Here is a 23,305-nt window from a genome sequence, read left to right on the forward strand (position 1 = left end):
GGGGTGCGGCACACGCATGGCTTCCAAAGCCAACATGGTTCGCCAGCGGTTCAGCCGGCTGAGTCAGGTGCGGCCGGGGGAGGAGCCAGCCCTTCCCAGCCCCGCCTCGGCCTGGTCTCGCCTCTCCCTCTCTGTCTCCTCGGCGCGGACTCAACGGCCGCCCGGCCCCGCCCCAAAGGCCAGGCCGTCCCGCCCTGATGCCCCTTCGGCCCCACCCCTCCGGCCCCGCCCCCAGCCCCGCCGGCCCCGCCTCCCGCTCTCGCCGCCGAGTCGCTCCGGTCTCGCCGCTCCCCTCCTCCGCCCCGCGTCCTGACTCTCTTCCCTCCTTTCCCTCAGAGGATGTCCGCCTTCCAGATCAACCTCAACCCGCTCAAGGAGCCGCTCGGCTTCATCAAGATCCTCGAGTGGGTGAGTGCAGCTTGCGACGCCGACCTCGCCCGGTCCAGCGCGGGGCGCCTTGCCGGGAGGCGGGGACGCGGTCGTGAGGGAGTCCCCCACGCTCGAAGGCCGCGGGGCGGAGATGGCGGCCGGCGTCGAGTCGAGTCGCCGGTGTGGGCGGCTTCTCCCGGCCGCCCCTAGCCGCGGAGGCGTGGAAGCTCGCTCGCTTTTTTTCTCAGGCTCCACGGCCATCCGCAAAGGAAGACAGGATTTCCTGCTGCGGTCCAACTGATACCGGCCGCCCGGAGGCCCGCGCCTTCCGCGGGCGAGGCTAGACCTGGGTTGCGCCCTTCGCTGGCGGCGGGTACGGGCTCCTGTTAAAAATAGTGTGTGTCAGAGAAGCCGAGGCAAAGCCCTTGCCCCGACGCATTAAATGGTCGGCCCATTTAACGCCTGGCCTGGACGTCGAGATTGTTTATAGCAACATCCTGCTTGGAAAGTCAGCTTTCTGCCCTTTCCTGCCAAGCAATCATTAACATCAAAGGAGACTTACGAGTTAGACCTTGTCACGTGCAGCTAGTTTATCAAGCTCTGCGATTTTCCTTCAAACTTAGCGGCCCACTATAGTTGGGTGCTGACTTGAAGAGTTAATGTAAGCACTTGGCATTTATTTGCCCCGTGTGCAGTCAGGTAGTGTTTTCATAGCCGATAACGTTTAATTCCTTCACAGTTCATGTTGAGGGTGAAAAATAAGAACTCTCCCATTTCGTGCGTGTGTTTTAGCGTAGAGCTTGAAGTTCTCCGATGACTGCTCGCTCTTATTTTTTGTATTTACACTTTATGCCTTCAATTTTATGAAAACTGAAATGCTGCTCTTGCAACTGGCAAGAGACACGTGATTTTCTGTGCAACCCTAAGTTTAGAAGAAGGTTGATATTTTAATTCCAAAAGTCATAGGGGAGAAGTCAATGTGTGTTAAGAATGAACCTAACATTTAGTCTCATTGAATGTTACAATTCAGTTTAATAATTTAGATTTTCACTTAAATAAGAGGCAGCTTATATCTTTTCTTGGATATTTTAAAATAGGAGTAATTTCGTTGTGTGTTGAAATTATCTTTAAGCTTCTTAAAATAATACTTTCAGTTTGAAAACCTCCTATTACACAGGCAGTAATTTTGTAGTAAGACTATAGAGTGTTAATGGTGTAGTGAATATTTACCCAACAAATATTTGAGTAGGTAGCATATACCAGCACTGTGCTGAATGCCAGCTTACAGATGTGAATCAAACTCTCTTTTTCTCATGATCATTCAAGGATGTAATGGAGACTATAAAAATGCCATATGGTAAATTGTGTATTAGAGATACTTGTAAAGTAGTAGGTTAGACCGGAAAGCATCATTGGGGAAGACTTTATAGATGGAAGAACATTTGAAGAGTGAGTACTAGTGAGCTAGGGATTGGCTTTCTAGGCAAATAGAGTCCTGTTAGTGGGAGGAAAAGTTGAGGTTTTTGGTTGGATGAACATTTTGGGCAAAAGTATGGTTCTAAATGATTATAACAAGTTCAAAGCCCTTGTTCCTTCTGAGGGTAGTTGTGAAAAACTGGTCCTGTGTGTACAAGCTATAGAATATCAGGTCCTATGTGTACAAGCTATAGAATATCAGGTCGTATTTAGGTAGTTTCCAGTTAAGCTCAGATTCCGAGTCAATCATTGGATTTTCCTGTTTAGAAAATTTTAGTTGTTAACAGTATAAAAATAGCCCAACGTGGAGAGAAACCTGCTGCTTTAGAAATTATTCGTACCTAAAATTAATTGTAGTAAGGATGGAGATGACTAGAAATTAAACTATGTATAGAAGTAGTACTTTTATGATGATGGTTCTATTTGTCACTTGGGTTGGTGATGGCCTTATTGTCTGTGGCAGAAAAGTATTTGGATTGTTTTTAAGGATATGTTGTAGATAATCCCTTCACATAGTTTAAGTGTCAGTCTCCTATAGGCCCTGGTATATATGAACCTAACAGTTTTTAAATACTGGTATAGACTAAAGACTCAGCTTGCCAGCAAAGAAGAAAGGAATAGTTAGGAAGGTAGAGAGAAACATCTTTATTACTGTTAAGAGTCTCAAGTAAAGAATGTTCAATAATGTCAGGTGCTATGGAGAACGTACTTAAAGTAAGAGCCAAAGCATGCCCCTTGCTTTTAGTAATCAGGAGACCGTTGACGGCACTAGCAAGAACAGTCTCAGTAAAATCAGAAACTGTATTAATGTAGGTTAAGTGGGTAGATATCCGGTAAGGGAAGGAACTCAGTGAAGGTTGACCATCAGAGAAAGGTGGTGTATTACAAAGAAATATGAAAACTAGTTTCAGTTTACAGCTCATTTGTTTAAATACTTTGTCTAGAACCAGCCATTATAACTTGATATGCAACAAAACCCCCTGTGTTTCCCACTTCTGTTAAACTAATTTGTACTGCTTCATCAAACACTTGTTTTTTCTTCAATTTTGTTTTTTGAGACCGGGTTTCTCTGTGTAGTACTGACTGTCCTGGAGCTCACTCTGTAAATTAGCCTGGCCTCCAACTCAGAGACTCACCTGCCCCTGTCTCCCAAGTGCTGGGATCAAAGGTGTGTGCCACCATTGCCCAGCTGTCACACATATTCTTAAGTCAATCTTTTAATTTCCAAACTGCTAGTGTGTGTGTTAGTGGATATACTTTGGTAAAACTGCTGATTTTTACTAAAGCCCAGCAGTTTTAGACTTCAATCAGTGCAAGTGTCAATATACTCAAATAAATAATGTTTTAGTGTTTTTACCAAAAGAGTTTTTACCTTTATAGGTGCCTGGGAACGTCTTGGGAGCTCTCAGGGGTATGCAGGCTGAGATTAATGTTTTACTATAAGAAAAACATTGTTGGCAATGAAAAACAGCATAGAGTAGACACCTCAACAAAACCTCTGGGTCTATGCCCTAGTTAGATATGAGTACTTCAAAAGGTAGAGAGACTGGGGAAATGGCTCAGTGGGTAAAGTGCTTGCTGCAGAAACCTGAGTTTGGATCCCCAGCGGGCACACATCTGTAACCTCAGTACTGTCAGATGGAGATAGGTGGATCCCTGGGGCTCCTGGCCAGCCAGTCATGCAGAAATAATAAGCTTCAGGTTCAGTCAGAAACCCTGAAATCAGAGAATCAGGTAGAGAGCAATACGGGAAAGATACCTCACATTGGATTGGCCTCTGGCTCCATTACAGGTGTGCACAGGTTAGTGCAATCTTGTGTGTGTGTGTTCGCACACACTCACACTTAAGAAAAGATAGAGCTACCTAACAAGGAAGACCTGGACCCATCTCCCTTCTGGAGAAGAGACAAATTGAACCTTTATCAAATACACTGAAACATATAGAGAAAACCATTCTTTTTTATTTAAAAACACAAATTTTATCAGTGCTCCATACTATAACTTATTCATGACAAGCCAGACAAATCAGCAACAATGGTGCTTATTTACTCCAAAGATCATGAAAATAATTGAAAAGTCTGGATTTTTTCATTATTATTATTTATCACATGAGCTCAGAGGATCACTTGCTGGGGTTGGTTCTCCTCCTACCATGCGGGACCTAGTGATCCAATTCAGGTCATGAGACTTAGTGGCCAGCAGCTAAGGCACTGGCCCTGAAAATGATTTTAAAGCAAATATATCTATAGTCCTTGGAATATATAGCGCTGAACTCAACCAAACATGTTTTAAGAATAAAGATGACAAATGCTTGCAGCATAATGATCTCTTCGTAATCATTCTTAATCAGAAAAGACTTCTAGCTCTTTCAGCTCTGTCTCAGGAATCTAAGTCCTGACGGGTTATGGGACTGTTAGCAGAAGTTTGTGTGGTTGTACTGCAGAAGTACAGGGAGTTTAAATAAGCATTTTGATTCTGATTTCATTACTCATTTCATGAGAGTAACTTGAAGTGTCAGTGTTCTCAGTGTTTAACTTAGTAAAAACAATAAATGTGTTTTTTTATAGGAACATTCACTTGCAGTATATTTTCAGGTCTACTTCTAAATATTTTGACTGCTTAACTTTGAAAACGAAATATTAAACATAAAGAAATGTAGATAGATAACTTTGGTTTAATGATGACACTGAGTAACAGTGAAGATCCTACAACTAGAAGTGCTTTATTTTGGCACTCATAAATTAGATTAATTCCAGTTCTTTCCTGTAGAATTCCGAGGAGTAAGCTGTATAAATAGAAAATAGTACCGTGACTCTGGATGTAGGATAGATAATTTACTAAAAACACCAGGTGTCACCAATTTTTTTCTGCATGAACTTTCATCTGTGTAAAAATTTTGCACAAAGCTCCTCTATGCATCTGTAATTTGGGCGTACATTTCAGTGTTAGTACCTTAAGACATACTGTATATTTAGAACAAATGTACATTTATATATTTTGGGTTTTTTAGCTTGATTTTTGAGATAAGGTCTCATATAGTCCAAGCTGGCCTCAAGCTTACTTTATAGCTGAAGCTGGCCTTGAATTCCTGATCTTACTGCTTCTAACTCCTGAGTAATGGACTTCTACATGCGTGCCAAACACCCAGCTTATATTTTTAGTCTGCATTTAAATGGTATTGCAATAATGTCTTCCCCCCGCAACTTCTAATTTGATTAAGTAGAATCTTAATTCTGTCTTACAACGTGGCCTCCAGTTCTCTTTTGTACATGAATAGATTATCAATCTACACTTCATAGCAGACATTTTCAAACCACATTATGTAAACGTTAGTTTTGTTACATCTATTTTATTCCATAAATCTGTCTAGACAAGGACACTCACATTGGAATATATGAACACTAAATATAAGAAATTAAGTGAAGTTATTGTTTTGTCCTTCCAAGTATGGGATTCAGAATAGCTAGTTTACTACATTCACATATGACCTTCTTAATATCCAGGCTCAGCAGTAAGGTTTTAGTTTGTCTAAAACTATATAAATAGAAGTTTAAATGTTTAAGCTGATGCCCAGCTGGAGATTGAATTCCATGTCTGTGCTGTCGTTATTCTTGGGTAGCTGGGGATGGGAAAAATAAATTACAGAAAGGGCAAGGAACTAACTAGTGTCACTTATTTATTAATATAGTGTTAATAGTATAGATTAACAGGCTCATAGAGCTACCCAGATAAAGTGAGTGAACTGTGTGAAAGGGGGGAAAAAGTGTGACTACCAGATTTAAAATGCATTCTGCAATAGAGAGGGAGCCAATGTGGAAAGGTCCTGCCCCGTTTTTAATGTAACTTCTGTTCCATCTGATTACTTCTGTATGCGAATGTGATTCTGGTGTTGCCTTATCAGGAAGCCCAGCTTTTATGTGAGGTGCCCTGGGTTTAATGATAAATTTACATTTTAAAAATACAAACTGAAAGATTTATACAAATCTTAGATGTAGGTCAGGTCAGGTTAGGTTTTACTGATGGGCATCCAGTATATAAGTTACTGTTTTGGTCATGGTAGTGAGGGGTTGTTTTGTTCTGTTTTGTTTTGTTTTGTGGTTATTTGAAGCAGAGTCTCATTACAAAGCCCCAGTTGGTCTGGAACTTGTACCGATCAAAGTGGTCTCAGACTCAGAAATCTGCCAGCTTTTGCATCTCAAGTGCTAGAATTAAAGGTATATGCCAACACGTCCAGCTAGTATATAACTTCTAATCTTGATCAGACATTCTGTAGAATAAAAAAAAAAAAAAGAGAGAGAGAGGGGTGGTTGTATAGTTACTCTGAAAATGATTTTGGGTGTTTCTGTTATTATAAATGTGTACCTTGTGCCTTTTTTTCTGGGTAATGTGAATACAAGAATTGCGAGTGTGAACACAACACTGGATACAACAGTACAGTACTCTCTAATTGCTACATTAAGAAACTAAGGTGGCTTTTTGTTTGTCTTTGTTTTTTTTATATAACAGGATACACAAGAAAAATACTACCCGTAGAGTTAATACAGAATGGATTAATGTTTATAGCAATTTAGGAGAATTATCAGTTTTATCACAGTGAAATAGGTAGAAGCTTTAAAAAAAAATCAGGAATGGGGCATTCTCAGAGGAAATGTGTACAACAAAGACATAAATACTGGTGTGTTTCAGGAACAGTCCAATGTGCAGTAATAACAGTACCTGACAGAGAACATAGTTCAGCCAGATCTAGAAAGAAAAAGTTGCAGCTGCATGAGCCATGCCATTTATGCCATGTTTGGAAAGTATTGGTTTTGTTTTTTAAATATAGACCTGAAAAGTATTGGAGGAGTCCCTTTAAACTAGGGTTACATGAGCAGATTGCTATTTCAGACTAGTGTGACATCATTCTAAAATAGCTCTGTTCAAAAAAATAAAGCAAACAAAAATATACAAGTCACAGAGTAATTGAATGTTGTGTTAACAAAGGTTCCTGTGTAGTCAGGACTGACCTCGGCCTTCTGATCCCCCTTCACCTCCAGAATGCTAGAATTACAGGCATGTGCCACTACTTCCCGTTTATTCAGTACCGCGTTATAAACATAGGACTTAGTACATGCTGGGCAAGATCCCTTAACAATTGACTACATTCTCAGCCCCAGACTGTGTATTTTTATTTTAAATCTTTTAAATCTATGGCATAGTTCACATTACAGCATGTCACAGTTTAGATGGCAACACTCACTCTTCTGCAGCCATCAGTAGCTGATGGCTATTTTATTGAATTTAATTCTTTAGAGCCCACACAATACAAGATGTGTGATGATTGGAATGAGATTAGAAACAGGAAAAGTTGTTTTAGCAACTCCCAGTGAAATCTAGTTACATGCCAAAACAAAGAGTTGTGGATGTGATACGAGCAGATTTAAAAAGATGGTTCAAGACTAGGTATGCTGGTGCAAGCCAAAACATAGACGTGGAGACAGCAAGTTACACAGTTACGTGAGTTGAAGGCCGGCCTCATCTACAAAGTGAGGCTTTCTTTAGCTTCAGAACAAAAGCCTTTTTACAAGTTTCATTTTCTGTATAATCTTATGCAGCATGATTTTTTTTTAAACTCAGCATTAGGTTTCTGCAACTCATCTATATTAATGTGACAAGCTATGCTTCCCATATCTTTTTGTCCTCCTCCTTTTCTAAGAATGAGGGGCTGGAGAGATGGCTTAGATATTAAGATCACTAGTTCTTGCCAAGGACTTGGGTTTTATTCCCCATGTGGCAGCTCACAACCATCCATAATTCGAGTTCCTGGTGCTCTGTTGCCCTCTTCAGCCCTCTAACGACACCAGGCACTCAGGTGGATCACAGACACATGCAAGGAAACCTTTGACTAATGCATATACATCTTTTTAGAAGATGGTTTGAGTGCAGGGCAAGACGGCAGGGAGCCAGGGTAATTATTAGACTACATCTGTATCTTTTTTGATATATAACTTTGAGTTGTAAGTGTATACCACTATAATCTGTTTTCCCATTGCTTTTCCCTCCCTCCCTAGTCCTCTGATATAAACAGTGTTACTGTGAACATACATATGTAAGTCTCAGTACTTGAGAAAGGGTCTCCTGAGAGCTTTGGACAATTGAGTCCTTTATGACATTTTTCTTATAAGTATTTCACCTACTTTGTAACTTGCTTTATATTCAGAAGTTGACTTTTTATCTTAATTTATTTTATCTGTAATTGAAATTACCTATGTTTTATGGTAGTGCTTTTTAAAAGAATTTTAAATTCCTCTACATTGTCGCAGATTTTCTTTTTTTTAAAGCTTTCTCATTTAAGTTCACAACTCACTTGTACCATTTATTGAATAGCTCTTTACTAGTTATCTACTACTGTATAATAAATTACCCCAGCTTAGCAACTTAAAACAACAGATATTTATTATCTCATAGGATCTATGTGGAAGGGATCTGGGAGTTTGGGTTCAGGGCTTCTCCTGAGGTTATTGTCAGCTATGAGCCAGGGCTGTACTAATCTCTTATCCTCAAGCTCAGTCATGTGGTTATAGGCAAAGCCTCTAAAATTTGCCTGAAGGGGGTTAAGGGTATAGGGGTAGAGCACTTGGCAGAGCATGCTGCAGTCCTTGGGTTCAGTCCCTAGCATGTGACATGGGGCACAGGGGAGACCTACATGCTGGGTATGGTGGCTCATGCCTGTGCTTCTAGCACTCAAGGAGGATCCCAATGAGCTCCAGGCTAACTTGGGCTAGACTAGTGAGACTGTTTCTCAAAAACAAACCCCACCAGCATCTGAATAGTCTGAATCTCCTCCCAACATGGCAGGGGGCTTCGTGAAGTAATGAGAACGTTCAAGAGAAGACAAGAAACATAAATTGGCTGTGGGAGGGTAGTTTAAACGTTTTAGGCAGTCGTATGTATCTCGGTTGGCAAAGACCTCACTGTGTAGCCAAAGGTGCCCTTGAATTTATAGTCCTTTCTGCCTCTACCTCCTAATTACAGGGATCACAGATATGCTTATTTTATTCCATGTTGGGATCAATACCAGGGTTTCTTGCATGGTAGCCAAATAAGCTACCAGTTGAGCTATATGCCAGAAATAGCAGTCTTATTATAACATAATATTAGAAGGAACCTGTTTCTTCTGCCATATTCAGAACTCTGTATAGGTAAAACTTAAGGGAAATTCAGCTTTTCCTCTTGATGGAATTGTCAAAGGATCTAGACATACCTTATGGTCAACACCGTCCTTGCTCAGTGACGTGCAGTGGCAAACTATCAGGTAAAAATGTTCAAGATTCCAACCTGTTTCTGGCTTTAATTTGATCTATTGGTTCAGTTTATTTACATTATTTTTACTTTTAATAACCTTAAATGTGAGTTTATTCCCAAGACTCAGCTCTTGCTTTTCTCCTACTCTATATATTCATGTATATTTATTTTGAGAGAATATTCATATCTGTTGATACATATGAAATCTTAACAGAATATCTCAAACTGTATGTACACATTACCGCAGGCTCTTCATATGTGTTACCAAATTATTTTTTTGTGTATTTCTTTGTTGAGGAACCTCTTATTATTATTATTACAATACTGATTATAATATTTAATACCCTGTAAGATTTAATACCCTGGAATGATTCATGAGAAACCATATCTAGCTTTCCATTATTGTAACAAAATAATTGAGGATAATCTACCTAAAAGGAGGACAGGTTTTAGATTCACGGTTTCAGTGGTTTTGATCTATCGTTGGCAGTCACTTTTGACCTGTGGTAAGTAGTGCTTGGTTTAGCAGCTCTACTTCAAGACAACCCAGACGCAGAAAGAGACAGATAGGGTCAGGTTTCCCATATTTCTTTGAAAAGAATGACCTTTCTTTTAGTAAGTCTCCACTTCCTAAAGGTTTACTACTCCCCCATTATGCTGTCGGCTGGCAGTATGTACTGGGACCTAGGGACACTCATCCAAACTACAGCATCACATAGTTAGCACTATATAGGCTTTGATAGGAATTACACATAAAAATGTATCTACTGTTTGATGGGTGTAACTTTTAGCAAAGAGACCCCAAATCTCTTTAGTTTTCTATTCTGGGAAGGACAAACAGTAAGTATAGTACATAGACAATCTTGAACGTGCTGAAGAAGAAATGGAACAGTGTACATATAATATTAGAGAAGGGTGGTAGGGGAGAACCGTCTCTGCTAAGATTACATCAGCATAGTGAGCTGAGGAAGTGAGCATGTGTTACAGTTAGAGGGAGTGGCCAGTGAAGACACTGAAGGAGTTGTTTAGTGACTAGCTAGCAGATATGTAATGCATGGAATGATAATGAAGAGGAAAAAGTAACGCAGTGTGTGAGGTAAAGATAGTGGGGAAGGAAAAGACGTTAAAGAACTTAGGAGCTGTTTGAGGACTTTAGAGGAAGGTACTATCCTGCCTTATGTGTGGGTTTAAACTGCAGGGCTGTTCTGTTAGTAGTGCACTGAAACTGTGGCAGAGCGGGAATCAGGAACACTGCTATTAAGGCTATTAGTGCAGAATCCAGCCAGGAGGTTGGTATGCTGGCCATTTAGATTAGGAAGTGGTGGTAAATAGAGTCCATGTGTATTTTGAAAACAAGAACCATTGACATTTACTTAAGTGTTGAAATTTCAGATACTACAGCACCCAAAACAAAGTACTTTAGTTGTGGAAAACAATCTATAAGACAAAAAAAAGTTAAATCTTGTGTCTTGTGTTGCACTGAGAAATGAACAGTATTAAAATTTTCATGTATAACTCTTCTGGATTTTACCCTCTTTATGTGTAGGTGTGGATATAAGTGTAGTAAATTGTATGAACAAATTCTCTATGTAATGAGAATGTTTCATTAATCATCAATATTGTAGTAACTAAAAGCTTATTCTGTTGTACAAATGAATTCTAGTTTATATGACTCTCGCAATATTTAGGATGCTTCTGGGTTTTTCAATTATAGGTAGAATTTAAGGAAGCTTTGTTATATTTTTAAGCATATACATAATCAAGAAATCTGTTTCCAGCTGCTTTTTCAAACCCTGAACTATGTGGAAGTGATGATTCACAAGTTCATGAAGTAGAATCTCTTTCCTAACAACCTCTTGTTTTCAACAGTTCACTGATTGCTTGCACTCAAAAACCAAAACACCTTCAATTTATTTGCATTTAAAGTTTTGATAGGGGAAAATGGGCCTTATTTTCATTTTGGTTTTGTTTTGTTTTGTTTTGGTTGCTTGTTTTGAGACAGGGTCTCTTATTTCTTGCTGACTTGGAACTCTGACTCTGTGTACACCAAGCTGGCTTTAAACTCAAAGTAATCCACCTGCCTCTGCCACCATGCCCAGCAAGTCTTCTCTGAATTTCATATTGTATGGGCTAGTATATTGTAGTTGGGAAGGTAAAATCTCACATGTTGACATTCGCATGTTTTTATAAAGTTTTTACTGTATGGTTAGTACTTGCTAGAATATTTATGAACTTGTTTTTAATGATCATGTACTTAGGCTTTAATGGCCTTTGTTTTGGTTGTAGTAATGTTTTGTTTTCTTTTGTTTTTCTATTTTTTTGGTCTCATTTTATATAGTTTGCCTCCATCTTTGCTTTTGCCACCTGTGGTGGGTTTAAGGGCAAAACAGAAATTCAAGTGAACTGTCCTAAAGTTGGTGGCAATAAGAACCAGACTGTGACAGCTACTTTTGGTTATCCATTCAGGTGAGTAATCTTTTACTTGCTTAACAGCTGCTCTGACTTCATACTTACTCATTAGGATCTTTAACAATTCTGGATTCAGGCAGAGGCCTGCAATCTCATCAGTCTCAGCTCTTGGGAAGCTAAGGTAGGAGGAGCGTTCCAAGACCCTGCCTCAACCAAATGGACTTAGGTCCATTTACTAATCATCAAAGGTTTTCCATCTCTTAACCGTTCATTTTGTACAGTAACCATCTTTAATGACACTGGTTTTATAATTTATAAATGGGGGAAATGTAAGGCAGTGTAAATTTTCATTTAGCTAGTTAATCAAGGGTTAAAATATGCACCATGGGGCCGGAGAGATGGCTCAGCAGTTAAGGGCTGGAAGACCTAGGTTTCAATTCTCAGCACTCACATATGGCTCACAATTGTCTGAATTCTAGTTCCAGGGAACCTGATGCACTCTGGCCTTTGCAGCCATGAGGCACACAGGTGGTAGTCAGACATAAATGCAGGCAAAACATCCACACACATGAAGTAAAAATTAAAACTGAGTCTGCAGGTTGGTTGAAAATAGCTTTTAAACAACAAAGAAGAAGACTATCATCATAATTGGTCTCCTGGAGTTAGTGCCATAGACCTCTGCCTCTTAGAACAGAAGTGTGAGCTGTAAAGTATTCTTATAACTCCTTCTAATACGATAAATGTTAAAGTGTTTAATTCCATTTATAGTCAGTTTAGATTCAATCTGTCATAAACCTATTACTGAGTAAATTTGGGGTATATGTAATATGAGACTTTTGGTTTAGTTAAATATTTAAGTCTTTTTCAAAAAGAAAATGTTTTTAGTGTACTTGGGGATTATATTTTGAAATGGCAATATTCTGCTTAAGTATTTTAGTGTTAGGAGGGTCCAGTCATTTGTGTATTTATGAGTCTCTCTCTCTCTTTTTTTTTTAATAGGTTGAATCAGGCATCATTTCATACACCTCCAAATGTCAATGTGTGTGACGTGAACTGGGAAAAGCAGGTCCTCATAGGTGATTACTCCTCTTCTGCACAGTTCTACGTTACATTTGCAGTCTTTGTGTTCCTGTACTGCATTGCTGCCCTTGTGCTCTATGTTGGTTACACGAACCTCTACCGGGATAGTCGCAAACTGCCCATGATCGTAAGTAACCGTTTTATGTCTCAGTTCAAAAGTAGTATGCACACATATAAGTAAGTTACAGTTCAAGGTAACTGCAGATGGTTTCCCTACTAGAAATACAAATGGTTGGCATATGTGTTTGATAGGAGGAGAGCTTTAGTTATTAAGTTCACTTCAATTTTCAGTCTGTTCATGCTTCAGGGATTTCTTATTAAGCCTAGAAAACCCTCAAATATTTGTTAACTTGTTAAGTTTTAAGTAGCAAACGTTTAAGAACTTAGTGTTTTTAATTTGACAACTTGTACAAGTCCCATTTCTGCTTCTCACCCTTTTCTCCTTTTCTCCAAACTCCCTTATGTCACTTGGGTTTCTCAGGGATCTTCATGGTCTTTCTCAGAGAACTGGGGCCCAAGGTTCACATCTGACCTTTTAAAATAGAGCGTTCTTTAGAGTGTGGCTCTGCCTGACCCTCTATGTTATACATTGTGTATGGCTGCCTTTATGCTAAACACTGGCCCAGATTATTCTTATATTCATTATCACTGGTATCAGTAAGTTACATTTGAACCTTTGAATGTCAGCAAAGGATTTGGATTTGAAGTCCTTATACCTTTTTAAGGGCTTCAGAGTCTACTGAGCTAGAAATAAAAATAATCTTTGATATTAAAGGGAATAGACTGTCCTGGGTTATGAATGGCAACTCTAGCCATGGTCTATGTTAGACCTCCACTATAAAGGTCAGTGATAGTGTGGAGGCTTTTGTGATACTCGGCATTTGTAGCTGTGAAAAAAGCACTGAAGTCTTTAAAGAAGTTGTGAATTGACCTTAAATAGAAGGCTGTTTTAAAATGAAGGAATTATTAAGATAAATTGTATTTACCAACTTATTTTTAATTTTTGCTGCTTGGATCATAAGAATGTAAATGGTAAGTAAAGAAGAAAAACATTTTTTTATTGTACAGATTTTCTATTTATGTCTAGATAAGTATAAGAAAGCTAGATGTATTCATTCAAATGCTTCTTGGCTATTAATTACCTTTTTAAAATGTTTATTCATTACAAACTAGGAATCTGTAGCTTTGAACATTTTAGGTTTTGCCTTAAAAAGTGACTAGATCGATCACAGATTTTTTTTTAATTTATATTATTAAAAGATTTTTTTTGTATTTTGTCACTATACCAAAAAATTTCCTTTTTACTAAATAAAAAATTAACCTTCTCTTGCATTTTATCTAATAATTTAAAAAATAATATACTTTAGTCAATATTAAGAAGTAGTTTTAGAGAGCTTTCTACATGATCAAAACAATCTAGTATGTGATTCAAAGATTCAGAAGTAAGTCTCTATATTAGAGTGTTGTTATTGATCATACAGATATTCCAGAGTTGGTCTCATCAATGGTTTTTGCTCGTATAATAGAGAAGTATTTATTCTTGTTTTCTTTTGGTTTTGTGATACAGGGTCTCATATAGCACAGGCTGGCCTGCTAAGTAGCTAAAGATGACCTTGAACCTCCTGATCCTCCTGCTGCTTCTGCTCTTAGGTGCTGGGAATGCAGGCGTACACTGCCGTGCCCAGCACAATGGGGGCTTCTTATTTATAAAAGTTAAAGTGCAGGATCAGGAGGGATGACCCAGCAGTTAAGAACACACACTGGTCTTCTAGAGGACCTGAGTTCAGTTCCCAGGACCCGTGTTAGGCTCACAACTCTCTGTAAATCCAGTGCCCCTAGACACACACATGCATACAAAATTTAAAATAATAAAATAAATTTTTAAAGTTAAGTTGAATTTTTAATTATTTAAATTTACTCATAAGTATAAAAAGGACTCATGTTTTAAATGTCGCATTGGCCTTTAGGTGCTAGTGACTAATAAGCATAAGTTGTTGATTCTGTACTAAGGTATTTTAAGTATTTTAGTTTCAAAGTTTTTAGTCTAGGTTTTCTTTTTTAATATAGCACTTTTTCATATTAAGTAGCAGATGGCATAGTGGTACACCAAATCAGGGCTATCAAAAATGAAACGTGGCAAAAGGGATTTTCAAATTCCAAAATCTTCTACAAATGTTTTGATTTGTTGGTTGGATCCCAGAAGCGCTAGGTAGCTGCATCACAGAGCTCTAGGTAGAACCATTTACTTAGACTGCTATGTGACGAGAGTCTAGGAGGACATAATTTTTAGGGACCACAGTAATTCCTCACTTTTCATTCATCAGAGGTTTATTTTGTGTGCTGTGCTCAGAAAAGTTCCTACTTTTGAAATATGTAGATGCCTTAATGTAATTATCAGCAAATTAAAGAGTAGAACCAGTGGACTGAGGAGATGCCACAGTTGGTAAAGTTCTTGCTCTGCAGGCCGTTGCAGATCTGAGTTCACAAGGAAGTATAAATTATAACCCCAGCACTACAGAGGATGTGGAGACAGGTGGGTCCCTGGTGCCCACTGACAGTCAGGTTAGCCAAATCCATGAGCTCCAGGCTCAGTGAGAAACCCTGCCTCAAAAAGTAGAGCCCAGCTGTGGAAGACACCTGACATTCGGTTCTGGCCTCCACACACGAGGTTATATACAAGGTTTATATACACATACACAAAAATAAGTATAACCAGAAAAAACAAGAATTCAAAAAGAATTCAAAAAGAAGTAAATACCTGAAAATTAAGAACTGTGACATTTTGGTCAAAGCTATAAATTTAGCATTGGGGAATTTTGCTTACTATGATATTTTATTGGGTTTCCAAAAGAAAAGAAGTACTTAGAAAGTATAGGAGTACAGGGGTAGTGTTCCCACAATTCAGAGAATGCTGGCCATGATACTTGTTTTCTGTGATCTGTGCATTTTAAAAGGACCAGAATTAATGAAAGCTTAAATGCAAATATCCGTGTTTGTCTAATTAGCCCTTGGTTTTGTCCTCTAAGCACAAATACTTATTCACTGTGTAACTTAAAGGTGGCTGATAAGATCATTCAAATCTTTTTCATTTTTTTAAACATATATTTCAGTGTGTATGCACATGTGCATATATTTCAGTGTGCTGCACATGTGGAGGTGAGAGGACAGCTTGCAGGAGTTTGCTCTCTCCTTCTACCTTGTGGGTTTCAGGGATCTAACTCAGGTTGTCAGCCCCAGTGACAAGTACCTTTATCTGTTAAGGCCTCTCACTGGTCCAAGATAATTAAATTTTAATTCCACTGATTTTTTTTTTTTTTTAAAGCCCTAGAACTCAGTTTTGGGTTTGAACTAACTGGTTTGAGTTAACTTTGCTGTTAACAAACAGGAGCTCATACTTTGAGGAATATCAAAGCTATAATAAACTTCAGACCATTTCCTTTAATTCACAGACATCCAAACAGGGTGCCTTCAACATCATGGTACAGAGGTCTACTCCAAGTATTTAGGTCTTTGTAACCAGTCTAGTGAACAATATTTCAGTTGTCCAGCAGAAAAGATTAGATAAGGAGAAGTTGGTTGCTTTGTTAGTTTTTTCTTTATCTTGTTATTCTATAAAAAATATCCAGTATTAAATATTAAAACCTTCATTTATATTTTGGGGAATGTAATAAATAGCAGGATTCAGAAGAAAACAATTGAAATTCAAAAGAAACTATTTCATCTTTTTGTCACTATAGTGAGCATTTCTTTTAAATTTTTATAGTAATTTTTTATTTTTTGAAATTATAGTTATGGGGGGAGTGTATTGGGGACTTTTTGGATAGCATTGGAAATGTAATTGAGGAAATTACCTAAAAAAAAAAAAAAAAGAGACAGCTAACAAATAATTCCATGATTTCGTGTTTCAAATTACCCTTGAAACTTAAGATAAAATTACCAAGTTTAAAAAAAAAAAAAAGAAATTATAGTTATATCATTTCCCCTCTTCCCTTTTCTACCTCCAACCTCTCCCATGGTTCCCCCCACCCCCAAATTCATGGTATCCTTTTCTTTGATTTTTGTTGTATATTTTTTCCTAAATATATAAATAAAATCTGCTCAGTTCATATACCGTTGCTTGTATGTAGATGATTTCAACTGATCACTTGATATTGGATAACCAATCGGCCTCTTCACTGGGGAAGACTGTTTCTCTTACCCTGGCCATTCCTTAGTTGTCTGTTGTTCTTTGTCTAGGGTTGAGACCACCTGGGCTTCTCCTCCTTCCATACTAGCATGTCTATTATGTCATCCTTGTTCAGATCTCTAGGCAGCCATGTTGATAGACTTCATAGGTGTAGTTTCTCTGACAGTTCTAGAAGACATAATCTCAGAGCAAACTTCCTGTTCCTCTGTCTCTTAACAGTCTTTCTGCCTCCTTTTCTTCTCTTGTTCCCTACATTTTGATCAGTTGTGGTTTTCTGTGACCGTCTCTGCCTATTGCAAAGAGAGGGTTTCTTTGAGCAGTGAGAACTACACTTCTCTGTGGGTATAGAGGTAGATATTTAGAGTGTAGTTAGGGATTATGCTGGTTCATTTAGTAAAGTGGCAGTTAATAGCTTTTCCTCCAAATTCCATGACTTCTCTACTGCTGGGTAGTTGGCTAGGTTTCCAGTCAGGCTTGATTTCCTCCTTCCTTGAGGAGGCTTTACATTCAGTTGTATAACTTGGTGTTGACCAAGGTATACATACCATGTTAGTCATTGTGATTCATAGGTATTATAGCTGAATAGGTCTATTGGTTGCTTTTTCTCTCTTAGAATTTTGCATGGTGCCTTTTGGTACCATGAAAGCTAGTCCTCAGGGAGGAGGCAAAATTCAGGTCAGATCCAGCTCAGGTTCTCTGGGTTCTGTATCAGAAATGCATAGTGTCTTCAGCAATAGGAATGGACCTTGCATCTCTGGGGGACAACCAAAGGCAACAGCAATTTGCGGGAAGTTTCTTGGACAACCCTGACCACAAATCTTATGCCTGGTGTTGGCGTTTCTGTTAGCAAGTCTGTTATGGCTCTTGGCTCTTACAGGGAACATTGCTGGCCTAAATGGGGAAATTTTCATTTAAACTACATGTATACACAGACTTATGTAACTTTAGGCAGTTAGATAATAACTTCAGCATGACTTCAGACATCCTGCTATTTTTACCTTGCTTCTATATTTAACTTCCTCTTCCTCCCTAATTAAAACCCCATAGTTTTTAAAAATTTTATATGTATAGGTGTTTGTGCACCATATGCCTGCTGGGCCCACAAAGGCCAGAAGAGGGTGTCAAATTCCCAGAAACTGGAATTAAAGACAGTTATGAGCCACCATATGGTTGCTGGGAATTGAAGTTGGGTCTTCTGGAAGTATAGGCATTGTTTTTAACTATTGAGCCATTTTTATAGCTCCTAATACAATGAACATTCTTAAAATTCATAGTTATAAAACTAAAAAAGACTTGGTTGTATTTTTTAACTACTTCATTAATTGATTTCTTGGAGAATTATTTTTGGCAAGACTTAGAATTTTATCTGAATATAGGAGGATAAGGGAGTTTATTTGTGTATGCAAGGGGTTATAACAGAATATAATTAAAGGAAGTAATGATGTGAGTAAAGTTGAGTGACAGTTAAAAGAGAAAAACTGATAGCATCAGTTTATAGGTCTTAGCAGGGTCGGCAACTTGCAATGATGATGATCAAGAGACATTATGGAATGAACACAACATCTGGTTTGGTGGTGCACACCTTTAATTCCCTGGAGGCAGAGGCAGATGAATTTCTGTGGGCTGGCGGCCAGCCTAGCCTATATATTCAGTTCCAGGCCAGCCAGTACTACATTGTAATACTGTCTCAAAAAAGCAAAACAAAAAAGATATGGAGAAATGCACTTAATTGTTGACAGTAGAATAAAGTGTGACTCTAAGAGTAGATAGTCAAGATTATGGTGACAACTTACAAAACTTTGCCTTTTTGCGTCAAAAGTGGACTTAAGGGCTAGAGATGGTTTGGTGGATAAAGAGCAGTTGTAAAAGCAAGAGGATCTGGGTTTAAATCTCCAGCACCCATGCCATGTGGGCCCCTAGTTTTAGTGTAGAGTGCAGAGATAGGTGGGTCCTGGGGGCTTGCTGGCTAGACAGCCTAATTCAAAAAGAGGAATGTCAGGTCAGTAAGAGACCCTGTCTCAAACAGATAAGGTTGAGAACAATAGAAGAAGGCACTGACTTACTCCTGTTCTCCATGTGAACACATGTAGGTGTGCACACTCACTAAAATTAGAAGTAAAAATAGAAAATAAAAAGTTTAAAAAAAAAAAAAAGGAATACCCAGCCATTCTTGCAAGGAGGCGAAAAGATTGCTCTGAGTTCAGGGCTAACAAAACCCTGCCTCAAATATAAATAAAAGTTTAAGTTACAGACTTATAAGGAAATGATGATTAAGTCTTATTATGTCTCTGGCATGGTGCTAGAGACAGTAAATACCAATGGTGATTAGACAGAATGTGACCTTCTATACAGAGTAAATTATGAAGACCATCCATTTCTTGATACCGTGGAATTAAAGGGAATCCTGATTTCGTTATTGCTGATATGAAATGCGCTACTTTTAAGTTGATTATGCACTAACTGCTTTTTCTTCTCTAGGACTTTATTGTTACTCTTGTTGCTACTTTTTTGTGGTTGGTGAGTTCCTCAGCCTGGGCTAAAGCTCTTACAGATATTAAAGTAGCTACTGGACACAGGATTGTTGAGGAACTTGATCCTTGTAACCCAGAATCAGGAGTGTCTTGTTACTTTGCCTCTGTGACTAGTATGGGGTCCCTGAATGTATCTGTGGTAAGTGTCTGATACTTACATGGTTTGTTTCATTTACTAGAACAACATTTAAGAAAGCAGGAACTTTCAGTAATGTGAATAAATTTATTCTGATTTTATTCAGCCATTTGGGTTCTAATTAGGAGATATATATATATATATATATATATATATATATGGAAAATATGACCTGTAACCAAGCTATAAAGACTAGAAGAAGATGCTAATAATGATGTACCACCCACTGTGTTATAGTATCTTAAGTTATTCAGCCATTCTGAGGGGAATATGAAAGATGGTATTGTTAGCTTCACTATACAGCTAAGAAAACATATATATCTCATGCATTATATTCCTCTTAGGAGACACAGCTTTTGAACTAGATCTGACTTTGATCCTCTTCTCTTTAAGTTTGTTTTACTAAGAATACATAAAACTCTAATAGTTTTAAAGTTTCTTAAATTTGTAAAATTTAATATATGAAATTGATTGAATATTTTTCTATTTCATCAAACTGAAGTTTGTTATCAATAATGTTGAGCATTTTCTATTTTGGAAGGCTTGTTAAGAAAATACTTTTACATAAGTTGATGCCAGTACTGCCTTATAAAGCAATTTACCCACATTCGTGTTTATAACTTTGTAATGTAAAAGTCAGAACGTGGAGCTTAACAGAGTGCTTTGAGTAGAGCAAGTTCAGAAGAATTTTGTGTGCACTTACACGAAGACTTGTAAAGCACTTGCTCTTTAGTTACATAGTACTGCAAGCCTCTTACTCTACTCTTACTTCATAAGTCACATCATGGAGTGTTGGAAGACCTTTGTTAAATGGCATAGGTAGGTTCAGTTTGTTCCCTCTGAAATTTCATCTAGTCCTATGAGTATGTGGAAAGGAAATTCTTCCGTGTTGATGAGGTAGGATATAAAGTACAATCTGGCTCCAGCTGTTGGAATAGCAGTGAGCAGTTAGAAGAGGGAAGGAAGGAGGAGCGTCAATGGAAGAAAAGTACAAACGTAAAAGATGCAAACTCGGCTCCCTGTCGACCCTCCTCACCCTGGATACCAAAGTCTAAATTCAAAGTAATAAAGGGAAGATCTCACTTTTCTCAGATGTAATCAGAAGTTCTACATGCAGAAATAAAAGGTTTTCATTTTTGTTGTTTTATGTTAGTTATAGAGGTTTAACATGTTGGGTATAAGTCATTAGCAATCCATAATTTGTACAGTCGACTGTATGTAGTCTTCATTTTTATTCTACTCTGTATGTATCTGAAAGCAAACATTAGATTTTTATGTGTTTTCCTCTTTATAGATCTTTGGCTTTCTGAATATGATACTTTGGGGAGGAAATGCTTGGTTTGTGTACAAGGAGACCAGCTTACACAGTCCGTCAAATACGTCAGCTTCCCACAGCCAAGGCGGTGGCCCACCCACTTCTGGAATGTAACTAAGGGGAGAAATACACTGTATGAAATGTGTGCTCTAGTATGCCTTGTTGCCAACACCTTGAGAAGCATTATTGTTTCTAATAAAAAGTAATGGCTTTTTCAGTAAATTGGTGGGTTTAAAAATTTGCTGCTTTTCTACATAAAACGTGCCTTTTCTAGAAATTTAAGATGTAAATGTATTTTTACATGAAAGTTTGAAAATTCAGGAGCCTGTTATGAGATGATGTTACTTTTAATTGAACAATAATTTAACTAAGTTGCTTCTAAAGTGTTTACACCATAAACTTTAACATAAACCTTCATTCAGAAAACAGTTATGTCGTATCATAATATAGGAAGAATGTGTTTGGAAAATACACTACTGTTAGTTTGTACACATCATATCTTTAAGGCTTGGCTTGTTTAAAGAAAACCTTGATTGCATAAATCATATTTAGAAAAAATTAGTGCAATTTTATATTTGAACATTGTTCATGTTAAAAATTTTTTGAATTGCAAAGACTGGGTCTATATTTTGTTTCTGTTTTTCTAAATGATCTGCTGTACTTATTAGGTGTACTAAAATTGTCTTAGAAGCAAGAGTTTGAAAATTGTAACAAATGTGTAGAGATAACTTTGCACTTGTGTTGCATGGGTATATTCATTATTTCCGGTGGTTTCTTAGGCTTGCAAAGAGCACAGTTCCCAAGATGGGTTTATACATGCAGGCGTTCTCCATCATGCTTGTTTACTCTCTTTTTGTTCATACCAAGAGAAAAAAATCTACTTTTTTTTCTAGACCCTGTTTAGAGGGTTACTAAAAATTAAGGTTGCCTTTTACGTTTGAAACATTTAACATTTAGTCAATGATGTTTCTTCTCCTGAGTTTAACATTGATATTGTGAAAATAAATGCAGTTCAGATTTATTTCTTAAGATTCATTCTTCACAAAAGGGTGATTAAGGAATTATGCTCATAAAGGAACCTAAGTAAGCTGTATTGTGTGTGTGCTGTCTTTACACACACATTTGTGTCTGTTCAGAATGCAGTGCTTTTTGTTGCTGACTTTTTTTGTTGTACAGGGATTCAGACTTCCTATTCTTACAAGATGATGTTTGTATGCAAAGCACATCTTACGATATTGCCCCATTTTTGTTGCTTTATTCATGACAAAGTGTCAGTTTGAGAATGTATGTTTAATAAGCAAACAATAAAGAAGTTAAAATAAAGAATGCCCCGTTGTTATATTACAATGAACTCTTCATCCTAAAGGTATAAGCATTGCAAAATGGAACCTCTTTTCAAAGCAGGAGATAGAATTACAATAGTAATTTTAAGTGCCAATAGAACAGACTAAAATGGTTCAGACATTTCATTCTTGTTTGAAAAATATAACTATTAGATTGTCTTCCTGGTAAATATTTTATAATTGGCCACTCAAATAGGACAGATTACTGACTGAGGAGATACAGCTTCCAGGCATGTCTCCATAGTTCCGTTGGACGACTGCTTGTCTAGCTAGCCCTGTTCATCCTTCTGCACTACTGCATAAATAAGCCAACTATGGCACCCCAAGCCTCGAATCTCAGCACTCCATAGTTTAAGGTCATCCTTGCCTGCTTGGGGAGTTCAAGGCTAGCCTGGGATATATCAGTCAGTGAGGTGTACTCTCTTCCTGCTCTCTCTCTCTCTCTTATACCATCTTTTCCTCCCTCCTCCTTCCTCTTCCTTTTTCCTCTTCCCTCCCCATCCTGAAGCTAAACTGCTGGGATTAGAACCTGTCCTTGGCCAGCTCCCAAGCTGGCTAACAAGGTGAAGCCTATATTTGTATCTGAAAACATGGAAATAAAGATTATTGACCTTGGACTGGAGAGATGGCTCAGGGGTTAGGAGCCCTGACTGCTCCTCCAGAGGACCCACATGACATTTAATAAACAGCTATAACTCCTAGGAGGATCTAATGTTCTCTTCTGGCTTCTACGGGTACTACATATATTCACAGACAGTATGCATGCAGGTAAAACAGTCACATAAATCTTTTTTCTCTTAAACTGACTTGAAAAAAAAATATGAAAAGCAAATGGGTATAGAGGTTTTGAAATGTCTTCAGCACAGGTTCTCTATAAATGTTAGTTGTGTCTAAGACAGCCTGGAGTCCAAGGGGCTGGGGGACACAGGCTGAGAAGCGGAAAAAGCTTTAAGCATCTAAGTTTCTCCCTTGGTAATGTTTACAATTTGGTTTCCCTTAATCAGTCCTAAGTGTTTGGGTGTATTTGTTTTTCTCTTGGTGCAGATATTGACAAGGCTAATGAAATTAAAAAAAAAAAAAAAAAGTAGTCCATTGAAATGAGAGTAAACTCAGAAAGGGCTCCTGCTAGCCTCCCCTCCTCGCTGTTTTTTAGGGACCATTGTAGAGACAATTTCT

General features: G+C 38.0%; 1 protein-coding gene across 1 annotated transcript; it reads left to right on the forward strand.

Annotated features, from left to right (window-relative positions):
- Position 1: 1 nt before the first annotated feature.
- Sypl1 (synaptophysin like 1) lies at positions 2-23,076 on the forward strand. Its single transcript, XM_021179525.3, has 6 exons — positions 2-67; positions 337-408; positions 11,468-11,595; positions 12,538-12,745; positions 19,283-19,474; positions 20,766-23,076. The coding sequence occupies exons 1-6, from the start codon at positions 17-19 to the stop codon at positions 20,898-20,900; spliced, it is 786 nt and encodes a 261-aa protein (XP_021035184.2). The 5' UTR covers positions 2-16; the 3' UTR covers positions 20,901-23,076.
- The last annotated feature ends 229 nt before the right edge of the window (positions 23,077-23,305 follow it).

Source organism: Mus caroli, unplaced genomic scaffold (assembly GCF_978045245.1).
Source record: "Mus caroli unplaced genomic scaffold, Mus_caroli_1 scaffold_14, whole genome shotgun sequence".
Taxonomy (NCBI): Eukaryota; Metazoa; Chordata; class Mammalia; order Rodentia; family Muridae; genus Mus; species Mus caroli.

Excerpts from the sequence above, each read along its gene's own strand:
- Sypl1 (XM_021179525.3), top strand. The coding sequence starts at position 17 with ATGGCTTCCAAAGCCAACATGGTTCGCCAGCGGTTCAGCCGGCTGAGT. Across the intron at positions 68-336 it reads GGTTCAGCCGGCTGAGTCAG|AGGATGTCCGCCTTCCAGAT; the intron begins GTGCGGCCGGGG and ends CCTTTCCCTCAG. Across the intron at positions 409-11,467 it reads TCATCAAGATCCTCGAGTGG|TTTGCCTCCATCTTTGCTTT; the intron begins GTGAGTGCAGCT and ends CATTTTATATAG.